The 18,553-nt window shown below is 41.3% G+C and overlaps 1 protein-coding gene across 16 annotated transcripts in view; it reads left to right on the forward strand.

The window, feature by feature from the left end:
* Positions 1-18,553, forward strand: part of dmd (dystrophin) — a 500,656-nt gene that overhangs the window by 419,040 nt on the left and 63,063 nt on the right. Inside the window, exon 1 of one of the 16 annotated variants that reach the window (XM_033977591.2) lies at positions 81-398. The exons of the other annotated variants lie outside the window; for them this stretch is intronic. Coding sequence (XP_033833482.1) covers positions 379-398 — 20 coding nt within the window. The 5' untranslated portion in view covers positions 81-378. Of the gene's footprint in view, positions 1-80; positions 399-18,553 lie in introns of those variants that run through there. 16 annotated transcript variants of the gene reach the window in all.

Consider the following 18,553-nt stretch of genomic DNA (forward strand, 5'->3'; position numbering starts at 1 on the left):
TTCGAATCAGCCCGTGAGTTGTTTTTTTTTTTTGTTTTTCCCTGAGCTTTATTGTGAAAGTCCAAACGGGAAGCAGTGTCCGTGCGCTCTCTCCTGCGCTTCACCTGCGTTACGGCGGCCGCTCAGCCTCTGCAGCCCACTGTGGCGCCTGCAGAGCGGAACACACGGCGCACGGACGCTCGCACACACGGTCATCCCGGACACTGGCAGCAGGAGGAGCAGGAGGAGCAGCAGGAGGAGGACGAGGACCGCGCTCGGAGCTCGGACACTTTTAGAACCTCGTGTCGGTTCCTGTCGCTTCTCAGGAGGGTGTTTTTTTTGTTTTTTTTTTTTTTTTTCCCCCCACATCGGACCGGGAGCGCGCGGGGACGGTGGGCGATGCGGGAACAGCTTCGGAAGTGAGTGTGGGTCTGTGTGGGTCTGTGTGGGGCTCGTGTGGGGTTGTTTATGGACGTGATAAATAATGGTGATGGTAATTGTGTGGATCGTGATGCAGTAAAAGCTGTTCACGCGGTGGGTTTTCCAGGCGCGCGGAGAGGAACCGCGTCAAAACACTATTTCATTTGTTCCGACATAATGTCACTATTGCACAGAGCGTTTCCTCAGATCTGCGGACACACACGCTCCCCCCCCCTGACCACTCAACACCGTGGAACCTCTTTAGCATCTGTAAATGTCCCGTTACGATGCCATTTAACCACCATTTTTATCCAAATCCAGCGTCTGCCTGTAACAACACTGCGTTTAGCGTGACCAATCTGTGCTTTTTTATCAATAAATAACGCCTAAAGAAACGTAAAAATCCACGTTAAATCAAAAGTCCAGAGCTGGTTCCTTTCCTTGGCACCAAATCCATCTGATGTCAGTCCAAGCAGCGCGTCCTTTCGGTTGTTTTTACCCCGAGAACCATGCGCGTTGTGCGGCCACTGTGCGCCCCGTGCCCACTCTTCTTTCCCCCCCTTGGTTCTCTCCCCTTTTCCTTCCCACGGACCGTGCGTTTTGCCATGTTGAAATATAAATATAAAGGCTCTTTCAGTGTTTTAACAGCCTTAAACAGCCTCCCCCTGCGCTTATTTGCTCGCATCTGTTTGAACTAAAGCCCGAGCTGGTTCGTGTTTATCTTTGCGTATTGGTTCGTTGACGTCTTTTTCCCCCTTTTCTTCCCCCTCCTCTGTGCTCTTACTAAAAAAGAACAGCCACTTTCACCCCGTGTTGCATTCCTCCACAGTCGCAAACGGATGCAAACGCAGGCACCTCGGTGTCACTGGAGCGAGCCCCCCGTGCCGTGGATGGATGCTGTCCCCCCTGCGCGTTTGGGGATGCTCGCTCTTTACTCAATTCCCGGCTAAAAATACCAGCAGGCCTCGTATATAGCGCAGTTTTTTAGGTTGAGTGCAGCCCTAGTGCCCGTGACACCCACTCAATTTCATTTTATTTGAAGAACCGAGTCTGGAGAACGAGTGTGTGCACTGGAGGAGTTGGAAATGGACGCTAAATTGCACGGTGTATATGCCCTGGCACTGAAATGATTGTAGGTGTGGACTTTTTACGCACTAAACACACACGCTGCACTGTGGTACCGGCGTGCTGGGGCATGACTATAGCCTCTGTGCTGCCTTTGTACTCGTCCTAGATTGCTATCAGATGGGTAAATTTGTGCATCGAGGCAGGACATTCGACTAAACCTAGACCTGCTGTGGTAATTATTGCATAGACTTCAATATATCGCACCTGGAGCTACGTGTATTTGGGCTCGGAGTGCGTTTTTCTTTGCAAAAATTGAGAGATGTTTGTGTTTTTTATTGTTATTTCTTCATTCTGCTATTGCTTCGTTGCCGCTCGTGTCTTAAAATGATCCCGTTATCACTGTTTTGTTGTTGTTTTGTCGTTTAAACGTGATCTTTTCCCCGTCCTTCACAGCGTGTTATCGTGACGGGCCTAACTAAACCAACGCAGTCCAAGAACATCTGGGACCGCGCCAAGTTACTCAGGGCTTTTTGCACCTTGTATGTCCAACAGCTGTCTGATGTGGTTTGGGGGGATGAGCTAAGTCGCCGCTACAGCCCCTGCAGGGCATAATTAGGCGGGTAAACTGCAGAAGTCCAAACTATGAAATATGGACGAAGATGGAAGAGGATGGCGCGCGCTCGGTGTTTTTGATTTGAGATGAAATGCCGGGGTGATCTAGAGAAGGATTGTGTCGTGTGGTTAAATCAGAGCTGGACTTTTTAGAGATTTTAATTGTGTTCTAGTCGTTTCTTTTCGTTGAGTCGCTGAAGTTGTTCGAGTTTAATCTTTAATCGCTTATTTTCAAGACGCCATTTTGTAAATCAATCCCCGTTTTCACCTCCGCTGTGACGTACGCACTTCCTCCTTCAGTTTTATTTCCTTAATCTGTCATACTTTTCCCTGATAATATATGAAAAACTCTTTAAACCTCAAAGACATGGGCGTCAAACTCAAATTCACAAACGGACAAAATTATGATATGATCTCGGGGGCCAAATATAGTCATATCGAGGGCCAAATTTTGCCCGTGGGCCTGAGTCTGACATGTCTGCTCTGAAATCTTAAAGACCTATTCTGCAAAATCGACGAGGTTTTAACCATGTCCTAGTTGTTTCTTCTCATTGAGCCGCTGAAGTTGTTTCACGTTTGTTCTTTAAACGCTTATTTTTGAAGACGCCATTTTGCTGAATAATCCCCGTTTTCACCTTCACTGTGACACGCCCACTTCCTCCTTCAATTTTATTCACTTAATCGATGATATTTGTAAGATTTGGCTGCGTCGCGTCATCATTTTGGTTCAAATGAAGAAAAAAAAAATCTACTAATCGCTAGTGTGACGCGCAGCTGTCCAATAGCTACACGGCGCTTTGTTGCGGTGACGTTTACGGCGACGTCAGCTCCCGTTGGACGCCGCAGTTTTCTAACATGAAATCAGCGGACTTGTTGGGTTTATTAAGTCGTTTTAGATGAATGTTGTGATTTAAAATGTGCAGATTATCACAGATTCTAACTATAGAGACACAAACACGCACTTTCGCTCTGATTTAAAGCGCTCTACCTTCCCGTTCCGACTCGTAATCAACCCGCATTAATCGACTTCTATAGAGACATTTTCCTAAGACTTGAGGTTGTATTCTTTGTTGATTAGCTGTGATGTGTAAAACTAATGAAATGATTTGATTTGACGCTCCCAGCTTTTAAAAGACTGTAGTAATGGCCAATGAGCTGTTTCACAAGGGAGCAGTTGTTCCTAATGGCTCTGGGTTTACAGGTCTGCATTAGTTATTACGGCAAGAAGAGGCTGTAAAAACACAATATTTAACCAAGGATACCAACTTGGAAAAAAGCGAAAGAAAATGAAATGCATGGATGGGCCACGTTTCAGATCGTGGGACTAAGTTACAGCCGGACTTGAAGGTTCGAGGTCTGCGTTAGTGACCCATAAACGTGTTGAAATGCGTCTATTTTTACCAAATTAAATGCGGCTTACGTTCTTTGTTTTTATTTGTAAGGGACCGTGTACAAATGTATTAATCTTACAAAAAGAAAAGATGTTTTGTACCAGATTTAGCTCGTGCTGCTTTACTTCTACGGTCCCTGGGCAGGTGAACGCACTTTAAAAAACGTGTTTCCGTTTCTAAAAAATGACGTTTTTTGGCATTTATTGACCTTATTTAGCCCCGCCCACTTTTCCCACACATGCGAATAAACCGGTTATGTGGGAATCTTGTTGCTTTCAATGGAAAATTTGGGAAAAGCTTGGGGAAAAAAAGCAAAAATCTGATGTTAAGTACGTTGCGTCTTGTCACATGTTTAACGTTTATACGCAACGAGTCAACGCTGAACCGATTCTCTAAAGGCTTTAAAACGGCTCTTTAGTCCCTGTAGAACTTATTTACTGTTGAGATCGGCAGCTCCGTGCAAAATAATACAACCCAGATGACGATGGCGATGGCGGCGCCCGCGGCAACTTCCAAAATGAGGTGAATACAAATATTAAAAATCGTTACGTGCAGAAAAAATGAACTAGACTCATGTGGATAAAGTGCAAATTATTAAGATTTAAAGACGTTTTTAGTTCAGTTTGGAGTTGATTCCACTTCATGCATACAAAATACTGTACTTAAATACATTTTGCTGTACTTAAATACATTTTGCAGCCGTAGTACTTAAGCAGAAGTATCTTTGCGAGTCGTAGTTGCATGGATTATACAGAGAGGGGAGGGCAGAATGTTTTAGCCTAATTGCACTGTCTAAACACGCCAACAATGGAATCTAAAAATCCCCCTGGAACTAAATACGTCAAATAATTGCTGTGGTGCAACGTAACAACAAGTAAAAGTAGTCAAGTACGTGAAAGGATATGTTTTACTTTTACTTTACTGCATTTGAGAGCTTTATCTGTTCTTTCTACTCCACTACGTTTTGAAAAGCAAAGTATTTTTTCATTACTGTCTAAAATCAGCTTCATTAAACTTCAAAATCTGCGTTAAATACTTTGACTTTTACTCTTTTAAGTACATTTTCAAACAGGCGCTTTAATACTTTTACTTAAATACTGTATTTTCCGGACTACAAGTTGCACTTTTTTCATAGTTTGTCCGGGGGTGCGACTTATACTCAGGTGCGACTTACACGTGAAATTTTTTTTTTTTTTCTTCATTATTTTGCATTTTTGGCTGGTGCGGCTTATACTCTGGAAAATCCGGGTGATTTTTTCATGTGATACTTTTACTTCTACTTATATTTAGTAGAAAATCGCATTTATTTGCTGTGATATCTGTACTTTTACTTAAATAACAAATGGTTATAACAAACGCAGTGAGTCTCTCTATAGTCCACTGGAAAAACGTGGGACACAATGGGATTATCCGAGAGTTGAGGCTCGGACTGTGGAATCTTTAAGTGTCAACTACTACTTTAAATATGTCAGGAATTTATAGATTTCCACTGCTGTTGTATCGATCTATAAGTACTGTTAGCAAACGATTGTACACGCTTCATCCATGCCTGAGTAGACGTGCGACGATACTGAAACTTGGCGTCACGATTATCACTATATCGATGTGTTTTTGGGGTTTTTTTGTGCAAAAATTGGGAGGTTTTTTTGACGTTTTTAAGTAACACGCTGAGATTTGAGCTGTACAGGGTAGAATGAATCACTTCTACGGCTAATTAATGGTTCATTCTATCCAATTATCATGGCCAAAATAATTGCGATTTACGATTATATCACGATTATAATGATTAAAGTTGCTGACACTTTAAAAATGTGCTCGATATGATTAATTATAATGTTAATATTATGAATAGTTTCCATATTTAAAGGTCCTATAGTCAAAAACAGACCTAGAGTTGTGTTTTGTTTCATTCACACACGTTTGAGTTGCAATTTATTATCAGTCTGTCTACACCTGCAAAGCTCAAAATGCTCCGTTCCACCTTGTGATGTCATGAAGTGGTAGTTTTCAAGTTAGCATGTACTTTTGACCTTTTATTTGGTAGAAATTGGCAATTCCAGGGCTGAGATTATCCAAATGATTCTAGAAATGAAGGTGTGTGGAGTTTAAAAACACAGTGGAGCACTTCCTGTATCGCCACATGATGACATCACAAGGTGGAACAGAGTGTTTTCAGCGTGAGAGAAGCCTAAATAAACAAAAAAACACAACTGCAGGTCTGTTTGTGACGAGGAAACATTAGAACATAAATAAGAAAACAGCGTAACACATCCCCTTTAAAAAAATTCGTCAATTTGTAATTATTTTGACCGTAATAATCGAATAAAATGAACTGATAATTATCCGTAGAAGTGATCGATTCTTCCCTGTACAGCTCAAATCTCAAAATATTACTTAAAAATGTCAAAAATGTCCCAATGTTTGCAAAACGTTAGACTATCCCTCTGCATGTAACGGTGCGTCTTCCGTCTTAATCAGCTGATCTTTTCCGATCGCGTCGTTCCTGACAGCTAGCACGTACGCTAATTAGTTAAGGTGACGAAACGGCGCGAAGTTCTCACGTCTCTTAAAAACGGTAACCTGCCATTATGATCGATTCTAACGAGCAGAATAATTACAGTTATCGTTCTAGCTCCGCGTGATCCCTCAGGTTTAGTTGCAGCGTTCCCATTCTCTCCCACAAAACGCCGTTCCCTAATTTCCAGCTGCCGACTCGGGCTTTCATGATTCTGTCTCCTCTTTTGCTTGTTCAGATCCCGTCCCTTAAGGCTGTTGTTTGAGCTCATTCAGATGCCTGGTGTGCGGAAGCGTTGGGGTTTGTGCTCGTTTTGGGGCTGATACGAAGGCAGAAAACGGTACAAGACGACGACGTAAACCGTTTTTTAAAGGTCGTACATTACGCAAAATGGACTTTTATGAGTGTTAAGTCGTGTTATAATGCTGTTACTTTGTCAAAAACAGACCTGGAGTTGTGTTTTTTTCATTCACACATGTTTGAGTAACCGTTTATTACTAGTCTGTAACATCTCCAAACCCCAAAATGCTCCGTTCCACCTTGTGATGTCACAAAGTGGTAGTTTTCAAGTTAACACCTACCTTTTACCTTTAGTTCAGTCGAGATAAGTGGCAATTCCAGAGCTGAAATGATCCAAAAGAGTCTAGAAATGAAGCTGTGTGGAGTTTAAAAACACAGTGGAGCACTTCCTGTATTACCACATGATGACATCACAAGGTGGAACACATTTTTTTTCAGTTTGAGAGAAGAACTCAGCCCTAAATATGCAGGGTTTGGGTGTTAAACATGTGTGAATGAAGCAAAAAAAAAAAACAACACAACTCCAGGTCTGTTTGTGACAAGGAAACAACTTTAAAAAATAGCATAATATGTGCCCTTTAAAGCTGCACTGCGTAACTTTGCCGCTGCGTTCCCACGGAAATGGAGTTACCGCTTTGCCCAACACTTTCTACAGAATCAAACGAACTAATCTCTCTCGGATTCGACTACACATTTATTCAGTCGCTCAAAAATACACGCGTTTATTGCTTTTCTAAACATACCACATGATGACATCACAAGGTGGAACAGGGTGTTTTCTGCGTGAGAGAAGTCTAAATAACTCCAGGTCTGTTTGCGACGAGGAAACGACATTAGAACAGCTCACAAAACGGTACAATATGGCCTCTTTAAACATAAACGCGGCAGTTCTAATCGACGGCGGTGAGAAGTGACACCGCGGCAGGTCCATTATTTAAAACTCCCGTCTGTCACCGACACAATGGGATTTTCCGTTGCCGTTAGCCGCGGACGTAGCTTTGTATGTTGCGCGTGTGGGCGGGAGTATTTGTGCGCGCTTTTGTGAGAGACAATGACTCCTCTTGGGCTGGAGTTACGCTTCAAACAGAAATGGCTTAATTTGGATTTGATGAAGAACGAGGGGATGCGAGGCGATGGTAAAGAGGTTAGCGCCCCCTGCAGCGTCGGAGGTAAAACGGGCGAGTTCGATTTCCAAACTGTTCATACGTGGAGTTTGTAGGAGGATTGATGGGTGAACGCAAACTTACCTGTACTTGTAAAGTGGTCCGGGCTAACGGTAGCGATTTGTTTTTTTCTCTTCCAATACTGATTTCGATACTTTGGCTTTAAGCGTCTGCCGATGAGATGGCGTACGGTTAAATATTACCCAAATGTGTTTTTTATCATTTAAAGTAAGTCTAGAACAGTTTTAGAAAAAAATATTTCAGTACTACGATGTGTTTTGAGCCAACACTGTTCACTAAACTGAGCCGATATCTTGGAACCGATATCTGATCCACCTGAATTTTCAATATCTGCGCCGATATCTGATACAAATATAATATCGGTGCATCCCTAAGCATTACAGAATGAACGGTCTGAGTCTATTGTCATTTTCTGATAATTCTACGTCTTAGACCACATGTGTCAAACTCAAGGCCCGTGGGCCAAATGTAGCCCGCCACGTGATTTTATGTGGCCACGACAAAGTAAATTAAAAGGTATGACTCTCTTAAAATATCAGTTTTTCAGGAAATACACAGTTACACAGCCATTTAGCAATATTGACAAAAGTTAATATCTCGATCTGTTTGTTTTTTGTTGCATTATCTCCATAAAAATGTTTAAAGGGCCCATATTACGCTGTTTTCTGATCTATGTTCTAATGCCGTTCCACCTTGTGATGTCACGTGGTAATACAGGAAGTGCTCCACTGTGTTTTTAAACTCACTAACTTGAATAATTTGGATAATTTCAGCCCAGGAATGACCAATTTCTACTGAACTAAACCTAAAATGTAGCTGTTAACTTGAAAACTACCACTTCATGACATCACAAGTTGGAACAGAGCGTGTGTGAGTGAAACAAAACCACAACTCCAGGTCAGTTTTTGAGGAGAAAACAGCATCATAACACAACTTAACGCTCACAAGAGTCAATTTTGCGTCATATCGGACCTTTGAGTGATGATTTTGCGTCTTTAATGAGTCATAAAAGTTAATAATTCAAACATTTACAGCTCAAATCTCACAAATAATGATAAATACGACTGTTGTGTTTGTAATTCACTGAAGGACAGGTCCATATATGGGCGGAAACACAAGACGCTTCAGTTAATTTGACTTTTAATTCAATTTTTACTTGATATTTTTGCATATTAATAAAACTATCTCTAGAAAAAGTTGCGATACATCTTCTACGTCTAATTAGATGCGTATTGTCTGGACTTACGTGAGGTCTGAGCGAAATTAAAGCGACAAAATTCAAAATAATAACCGTGTATTAGTCAAAAACGATGTTAAAACGGCATCTCGTTGATATCGTTCGCTTCTACAAATCCCTCGAGTTTCTGCGTTTGCGAAACACCTGGGTCGTCCGTACAAACACTGAACGCTCGTCCCGCCCTCGTCATCGCTGCTGCGCTTGTGTCCTCGGGCAAGGCGGCTTCTCCCAGACTCCCCGCCACAGCAGCGGTAGCAGCCCGGTGCGGTAGTTTATCTTTTGACAGTTTACGACGCATTATCAAGTCCCGGCCGTGTCCTAGGGCCATGATACGTTTTCTAGGGAGGCGGTGTCGGCTTTCAAAGAGTCCAAAGCTGAAGACTCCTGGAGGCCATCTTTGATATATTGTTGAACTCTCGCGTTCGCTGTTCATTAATTCTATCGGGAAGTGTTGTTTGGGGTTTGGAGGAATCGGGAGTGACACTTTTGCTGCACGAGAAGCAAAAACGTATGTTAAAGGGGATGTATGTTAAAGGGGATGTACGTTAAAGGAGATGTACGTTAAAGGGGATGTATGTTAAAGGAGATGTATGTTAAAGGAGATGTGTGTTAAAGGGGATGTATGTTAAAGGGGATGTGTGTTAATGGGGATGTGTGTTAAAGGGGATGTATGTTAAAGGGGATGTATGTTAAAGGAGATGTGTGTTAAAGGGGATGTGTGTTAATGGGGATGTGTGTTAAAGGGGATGTGTGTTAATGGGGATGTGTGTTAAAGGGGATGTGTGTTAATGGGGATGTGTGTTAAAGGGGATGTGTGTTAAAGGGGATGTGTGTTAAAGGGGATGTGTGTTAAAGGGGATGTGTGTTAATGGGGATGTGTGTTAAAGGGGATGTATGTTAATGGGGATGTGTGTTAAAGGGGATGTGTGTTAAAGGGGATGTATGTTAAAGGAGATGTGTGTTAAAGGGGATGTATGTTAAAGGAGATGTGTGTTAAAGGGGATGTGTGTTAATGGGGATGTGTGTTAAAGGGGATGTATGTTAAAGGGGATGTGTGTTAAAGGGGATGTGTTACGCTGGTTTCTGATCTGCCAGATGTTTTATTCTGTTTCCTCATCACAAACAGACCTGGAGTTGTGTTTTGTTTCATTTACGCATGCGTTTATAGTCCTGGTTTAGTCCTGGTTCAGTCCTGGTTCAGTCCTGGTTTAGTTCTGGTTTAGTTCTAGTTTAGTCCTGGTTTAGTTCTAGTTTAGTCCTGGTTTAGTCCTGGTTCGGTCCTGGTTCAGTCCTGGTTCAGTCCTGGTTTAGTCCTGGTTTAGTCCAGATTTAGTCTTGATTTAGTCTTGGTTTCGTCCTGGTTTAGTCCTGATTCAGTCCTGGTTTAGTCCTCGTTTTGTCCTCGTTTAGTGCTCTATAATTCTGTTCGAGTTCTTCTCTCAAACAGAAAACACTCTGTTCCACCTTGTGATGTCATCATGTGGCGATACAGGAAGTGCTCCACTGTGTTTTTAAACTCCACACACCTTCATTTCTAGAATCACTTGGATCATTTCAGCTAATCTGGAATTGCCACTTATCTCGACTGAACTAAAGTTAAAACGTAGCTGTTAACTTGAAAACTACCACTTGATGACATCACAAGGTGGAACGTCGCATTTTGAGCTTTGGAGATGTGACAGACTAATAATAAAGTGTGACTCAAACATGTGTGAATGAAACAAAACACAACTCCAGGTCTGTTTTTGAGGAGAAAACAACATTATTACACGACTTAAACCTCAGAAAAGTCCATTTTGTTTCATAGAGGACCTTAAAGACGCCCTTATACTCATCATATACAAGAGCTTGGAGTACTTTTACTTTGAAACCTGTGTGTATATATGTAGTACTTGGGAGTAAAGAGTTGGTTGTTTGTAAAATGCAGTGCTTTCAGACGTTAAGGCTGGAGATTGTTGGGTTTGAGCGAGGCCAAGGACGTCGAAAATGATGGAATGTTCGAAGATATGATTGTCAACCAAAATCAAGATATTTGAATTATTATCAAGTTGTTCCTCTGTTTGTTTCCGTAGATTATAAAATATTGAGCTTAAATCAAACTTATTCTGCAAAATGGAGTTTTCAGAGCTTTGATCCATGTTTTAGTTGTTTCTTCTCACCATTTACTCGCTTAAAGTCGTATTTGGAGTGATCCCGAAGACGCCATTTTGCCGCGTTTTCGCCCATTGTGACGTACGCACTTCCTTCTCCAGTTTTATCTTCTTAATCTCGTGGGATTCGGCAGCGTCACGTCGTCATTTTGGTATCAAATTTTTAAAAATCTGCTGCTCGCTAGTGTGACGTGCAGCTGTCCATAGGGGGCGCCAACTCTCCAACTTTGCGGTGCCCAATGGTAAACGTCATCTTTTGTTATGTCGTTTTAGATGAATATTGCGATTTAAAATGTGCAAATTCTAACATAATGATCCGCGGGCGTCGTAGATTATAATAAGACTGATTTAAATTAGAATCGAGGTTGCGTTGGATTTTAGAAGCCTGAATTTTGGCTCAGATTCATTGACAAATTGGGGTTTTTAGAGGTAAACAAGCTCTGCAATTTGCTAACTTTTTTCGTTGTTGTTGTTTCCGAATGCTAATCACAGTTTTATGCAAATCAAATTGTTAGCGAGGAGTTGAAAAAATCCAATCTTTGTTGAAAGTTGCAACTACTTCTGACTGACAACGCTAATTCGGTCGTGCACATTTCCACGCGGTTTGTCTGATTAAACGGGAGGCAAGGAGCAGGTTGGGCATCTGGTTTAAATACGTTAAGTAATTCTGGACTTAAAGTTATTTAAAGGGAACATATTACGCTATTTTTTAAATCTGATCTAATGTTTCCTCGTCACAAACAGACCTGGAGTTGTGTTTTTTTGTTTCATTCACACACGTTTAACGCACAAACCTGCAGATTTAGGCTGAGCTCTTCTCTCAAACTGAAAACACTCTGTTCCACCTTGTGATGTCATCATGTGGTGATACAGGAAGTGCTCCACCGTGTTTTAAATCAATCTCTTTTTGCGCTCTTATATAATTTCTTTAATCTAAACCCAAAAGTCCTGAAAAAACAAAAGCACTTTGCACAGAATTTGAAATATAAAATATATTACTGTTTTTAATTTTTCTACATTTCCTGTTTTAATCCTGGTTTAGTCCTGGTTTTGTTCCAGTTTAGTCCTTGTTTGGTCCTGATTTAGTCCTGATTTAGTTCTGGTTTAGTTCTGGTTTAGTCCTGGTTTTGTTCTGGTTTAGTCCTGGTTTAGTCCTTGTTTGGTCCTGGTTTAGTCCTGGTCTAGTCCTTGTTTAGTCCTGGTCTAGTCCTGGTCTAGTCCTGGTTTAATGCTCTGCAAACCCTGCACATTTAGGCTGAGTCCTTCTCTCAAACTGAAAACACTCTGTTCCACCTTGTGATGTCATCATGTGGTGATACAGGAAGTGCTCCGCTGTGTTTTTAAACTCCACACACCTTCATTTCTAGAATAAATTGGATCATTTCAGCTCTGGAATTTCCAGTGTCTACTGAACTAAATATAAAAGGAGCTACCACTTGATGACATCACAAGGTGGAACAGAGCATTTTGGAGATGTTACAGACTAATAATAAAGTGTGACTCAAACGTGTGTGAATGAAACAAAACACAACTCCAGGTCTGTTTTTGAGGAGGAAACAACATTAAAACACGACTTAAACATCACAAGAGTCAGTTTTGTGCATTATTGGCCCTTTAACATTAAAATATTCAAATTAAGTTGGGCTTTTTGTAGCACTACATGACCTTTTTCAATGTTTTTTTGAGTCTTTAATCTGCAATTTTTACTGAACTAAAGGTAAAAGGCGTGTGTGACTGGAAAAAAACACAACTCCAGGTCTGTTTTTGACGACGTAACAGCTTTAAAACATGACTTAAACCTCACAATAGTCCATTTTGTCCATTTCGTGAAAAACATCGGACCTTGAAAAACCAACAAAAGACTTGGATTAATATTGTTACTTCTTGAAACGTTGAGTCAGCGATGTCCCAACGCCTTTCCCCAACGGAACGCCACTGGGAAAACTAAAAAGCCCCGTGCATCTCGATGACAAAAAAATGTGGAACGAATCGGAATTCCCATCATTGCGAGAATAGCCTCCGAGTTGGAAGATCTATTGTCTCGTTGTCCGTTGGGGCCGGGGACTCAATAAAACATCCCCAGTTCCGTGAAGGAGACGTATTGTATCACTGTCCATCGATTAACGCCGCTCCGTAGGGTTTAAAAATCCATCCTGGTCCATTTCGGTTTTACGTAAGAGTGAAACGGCGTTGACTCGGCGTGATAATGTTGTTTTGTTCTGATTTATTTCGAACTTAAAAACAGCGAAATGGAGAAGAGCCCTTAGCTACTTTCTGTTATTATCGTAAGCGTTCGTCCAAGTGGCTCCGACGCGCTGCTAGTGTTGACTTCTTCTTCTTCTTCTTCTTGCTTTGAGATGTTTTAAGTAGCGCTTCGCCGCGGGACTCCTCGTCTCATTATCCGGGGAGGAAGTGTGGGAGAGGACTAAGGCGGAGGCAAAAAAAAAAAAAAAAAAAACGCCAGGAAAAAACGGAAAAAAATCCAAAGTTGCATTCATCCCGTGTAGCGTCGCGCAGACAAAGGTTAGCCGCAGGTGAGCTAGCGAGAGAGCGGCTCGGCGTGTGTGCTTTTAACAAGGCAGCATTTGGGAACGGTGACACGCCAAGCCGAGTATTTACAAGGTTTTTAGGGTTTATTGACGAAAACGCGCGAGTACGGCGTAGTCTGAAACGCGCCGCCTTTATGTGATGATCTAGAAATGTCAACGGAAAAGTTTGTTTATGAGGAACTTTAAAGCGAGTTGTGTCTACCTCCGCGGGTTGTTATATCTGCGGAGATAACAAACCGGCTCTCCGCGTAAAGTTGTCCAGTTTTACAAAGATTTATACAAACATTTTGGCGTTTCTGATGCGTTTGGACTCAAAAGGATGTACGCAAGACACAGGCGGGAGTCTAATTTAGCTTAGTTTGTGTTGACGTGAAGGATTAGATTAGAGTATTTGAATCAACTGCAGTTTTAAGACGGTTCTAAGATGTTCTATCATACGGAAAATAAACGTAAAATAGGCCCTTAAAATTGTTCCATGTTCACACTTAAAGCTCACAAGAGTCAGTTTTGTTAATATTGGTCCAAACTACGGGGTTAAAAAGTCGTTTGCAGGACACATTTTTTGATTAGTTTTGTGCCCAAGTGAGAGTAGATGAGAATGATTTAGATAAATGTGTTAAAACAAACTTAAACTGGAATCTGACAATTATAACGGCTTAGTTTAGACTTGACCTTCAACATCTCCCACGTGTTAGTGCCAGAAGGATCATCTCACGCTGAACCAGGACTGAAGCAGGACTGAAGCAGGACTAAAGCAGGACTAAAGCAGGACTGAAGCAGGACTGAAGCAGGACTAAAGCAGGACTAAAGCAGGACTGAACCAGGACTAAAGCAGGACTAAAGCAGGACTGAACCAGGACTAAAGCAGGACTGAAGCAGGACTGAAGCAGGACTGAAGCAGGACTGAAGCAGGACTGAACCAGGACTAACCAGGACTGAACCAGGACTAAAGCAGGACTGAACCAGGACTAAAGCAGGACTGAACCAGGACTGAACCAGGACTGAACCAGGACTAACCAGGACTGAACCTGTTCTAAACCAGGACTGAACCAGTTTTAAACCTGTTCTAAACCAGGACTAAACCTGGACTAAACCTGTTCTAAACCAGGACTAAACCAGGACTAAAGCAGGACTGAACCAGTTTTAAACCTGTTTTAAACCTGTTCTAAAGCAGGACTAAAGCAGGACTAAAGCAGGACTAAACCAGGACTAAACCAGGACTGAACCAGGACTAAACCAGGACTAAACCAGGACTGAACATGGGGAATCAGTGTTTCAGTTTTCTGCAGCTAAAATCTGGAGTTTCCTTCCTGAACTTTAGCTTGAATTTAGGCCTGAGACAATTTTGAAATTTGGTGACATGAATATCATCGATTATCTCATGATGGTGATTAAAGTTACTGACAGTTAAAAATTGTTCTGGATATGAATAATTATAATTTTAATTTTATGAACAGGTTCCATATTTAAACTGTCATAGTGCTGTACTTTGTTATCAGTGAAAACCACAGTGAGACCATCAGGGAGAAGTATTTTTGTTCTGCTCGTTCTGATGTAATGAGGATCATCTTTGTTGGCGATTATCACGATTTTATAATATATCCCATGTCTGCCATTTTGATCACGATAAACGATATTTATTGTCCCATTTCTACTTGAATTCTAATTTAAAATCCAAACAGGCCTTGTAAGACATAACCTAACCTTCGTTTCCATTTGCTCCACCCTGAACCAGTGAAGACCCTTAACCTCTCCAAAATTAACTTCCATTACTACACCATGAACCTCTCCAAAAATAATTACCATTTGCTCCACCCTGAACCAGTAAATTTCCTGAACCTATCCATAAGTTCCATTTGCTTCACCCTGAACCAGTAAAGTCCCTTAACCTCTCCACAAGTTCGGTTTGCTCCACCCTGAACCAGTAACACCCCTGAACATCTCTAAAAATAAGTTCCATTTGCTCCACTCTGAACCAGTAAAACCCTTAACCTCTCCAAAATTAACTTCTATTTGCTCCACCATGAACCTCTTCAAAAGTAATTACCATTTACTCCACCCTGAACCAGTAAAGACCCTTAACCTCTCCAAAAATAACTTCCATTACTACACCATGAACCTCTCCAAAAATAATTACCATTTGCTCCATCCTGAAACAGTGAAGTCCATGAACCTCTCCAAAATAAGTTCCATTTGCTCCACCCTGAACCAGTAAAGTCCCTTAACCTCTCCATAAGTCCCATTTGCTCCACCCTGAACCAGTAAAACCCTTAACCTCTCCAAAATTAACTTCTATTTGCTCCACCCTGAACCGGTGAAGACCCTTAACCTCTCCAAAAATAACTTCCATTACTACACCATGAACCTCTCCAAAAATAATTACCATTTGCTCCACCCTGAACCAGTAAATTTCCTGAACCTATCCATAAGTTCCATTTGCTCCACCATGAACCTCTCGAAAAATAAGTTCCATTTGCTCCACCATGAACCAGTAAAGTCCCTTAACCTCTCCAAAATTAACTTCCATTTGCTCCACCATGAACCTCTCCAAAAATAAGTTCCATTTGCTCCACCCTGAAACGGTACAGTCCCTGAAGCACTCTGCACTGAAGCTCTTTTCAAACACTTGAGCCAAACAGAAAACCCTAATAGGCTCTTTAGCACGACACGAGTCTCCCATTAGCTTTATGTAAACTGCCATCTGGCACATCACCGCCGCCGCAGCGTCTCAGCTCAGAATGTTAAACCACATCCCTCCAAATTCTACATCTGGACGTTTTTTGTGTTTAGGCCTGTCCTGATAAATCACTATATCGATTTATCGCTCTATATATGAAAGATGGAACGATATTTTTGATGTCAATATTTATCGTGTTTCTTTATAATACTGTGTTGATTTCTGCCATTTTTATGTAATAATAAGGTAAAAATCGAGCTGTAGAGGTTTGAATAAATAACTTACGATAATTATTTATATATACGCGACTTGTTCCAGCTAAGAAATATTTAACGATAATTTTTATGATTTTTTTAATGAATTTTTATGATAATATTTAAGCCACAAAAGGTTGACTTGAATACTTTCTATGGAAAACTAAGTACTAAAGTGTTTAATTCTCCTACTTGTTCGATTTCGATTAGATTTATCTTGTAGATTTAGAATCGTTTTGTGTATTTGTGTATTTCAGTGCTATAAATTAGTTCAATATTATCGTTTATCGTCTATTTTCACTTCAAAATGTTCGTGACAGGCCTATTCCTATTTCTGTGGCTAATTATTGGTACGTTCTGCTTTTTATTTGTTGCAGTTCCGGCCTTTTAATGATTCTGTCTATTTAAAAATAAACTGTGATTATCGTGCGTTATTGTTATCGTATCAGTAGCTTCAATATTATCATTTATCGCGATATTTCTCTGTAACGATACATATATAGAACTTCAGAATTTGCTATAATCACTATATTGACGTATTGTTCAGTGTATGTTGGATAGAACAATCATTTTTGAAGTTCAATATTTGCCGTGGGGACTTTTTGTTATTTAAATATTATCGTTTCATCGCCGATATATCGAACTTCAAAATGTGCTATCTTTTCAGGCCCGTTTATATGGTCACGTTTTGTTCTTTAACTTCTTTACATGCCCTCGTTTTGTTATTTATGCAACTGAAATTAACTATCCATACCATAATTATGTCTAAGGATGCTAAGTAGCGCTAACGGCTAGGGAAATATCCGCACTTCTATACAGTAACGCAATTAGCCACGGTCAGATATTAGCTAACTTTTAATATTTTCTTGATAGCTTTTCAGATCAGAGTGGGCGTTGTTTGAAGATGCCCTGAAATTCTAATTTAACCGTTCGATCGTAGTGGCAGTTAGCTAAACGTCGGCAGTCAGTGAAGGAAACTTATTATGTATTGCCGATACCGTTTTGCGTAATAGTTTTTTTTTTTTTTTTTAATATTGGCCTGGTTCAAGGTCGAGGCTGTGCTGTGTCGTTGGACAGAAGCTAGCAGCCAAGCGTTAAGCAGGCATATGAGCGCCGCGTGAACTGGTTTGTGCTAATTTAATTGAGAATATGTTACGGCGATGTGTGCGGCGCGAGTTGACATTGAACCGGGCCGGTCGAGTGTGGGGAAATGTGCCCGCCGGGGGGGTATAGGCTTTGTAAGTCAATCAAAAAAAATCAGACGTTTTGAGTGTCGGGGAAAAGAAAACGTCGACTATGTATGCACAGTAGGGCCTTTCCGAGAAGCTGTGCGGTCGCCACGGTAACGCGAGAAGTGGTAATTTCCCACAAGTCTGTATGAGTTTAGCCAATTTAACGTGCGGCGGATTGTTCGGCTCTGCTCTCGCGTTTTGACATTTTAGTGAGAGTTCGCTTTATGTAACACGATGCAGTTTGGTTAAAGGTTCATTAGGTAACTTTTCTAACCGGAGGGTGCGTCGCCACAGAGATGTTACTGCGTTGCCTGGTGGAGTCACTGGCTTGTGTCCGTGGAGGTAGATGAGTTTAAAGCTGTACTGTGGGACATTCCAGGTTTCAGTGATGATGAGGCAGGAGGCAGAGCGCAGTTTAAAGTTTTTTATTTAGATTTATGGCAATTCGGCAAGCACACATACACACACACATTTACACACATACACACACATACACACACATCTATACACACACATTTAAACACATACACACACTTAGGCACAGACACACAGACATATCTATACACACACATTTAAACACATACACACACTTAGGCACAGACACACAGACATATCTATACACACACATTTAAACACATACACACACTTAGGCACAGACACACATACACACACATCTATACACACACATTTAAACACATACACACACTTACGGACAAACACACACTCAGACACACCCCTACACGCTCTTACACATTCACACACAGACATACACACCCCTACACACAGATGCACACATACACACACACACACCCCTACACGTTCACACACAGACATACACACCCATACACACGTGCACACACATACACACACTTAGACACAGATGCACACATACGCACACACCCCTACACACCCACATACAGATACACACACAATTACACACGTACAGATACACACGCACACACTTACATACACATATTGACACATA

This window comes from Periophthalmus magnuspinnatus, chromosome 2, assembly GCF_009829125.3.
Source record: "Periophthalmus magnuspinnatus isolate fPerMag1 chromosome 2, fPerMag1.2.pri, whole genome shotgun sequence".
Classification (NCBI taxonomy): Eukaryota; Metazoa; Chordata; class Actinopteri; order Gobiiformes; family Gobiidae; genus Periophthalmus; species Periophthalmus magnuspinnatus.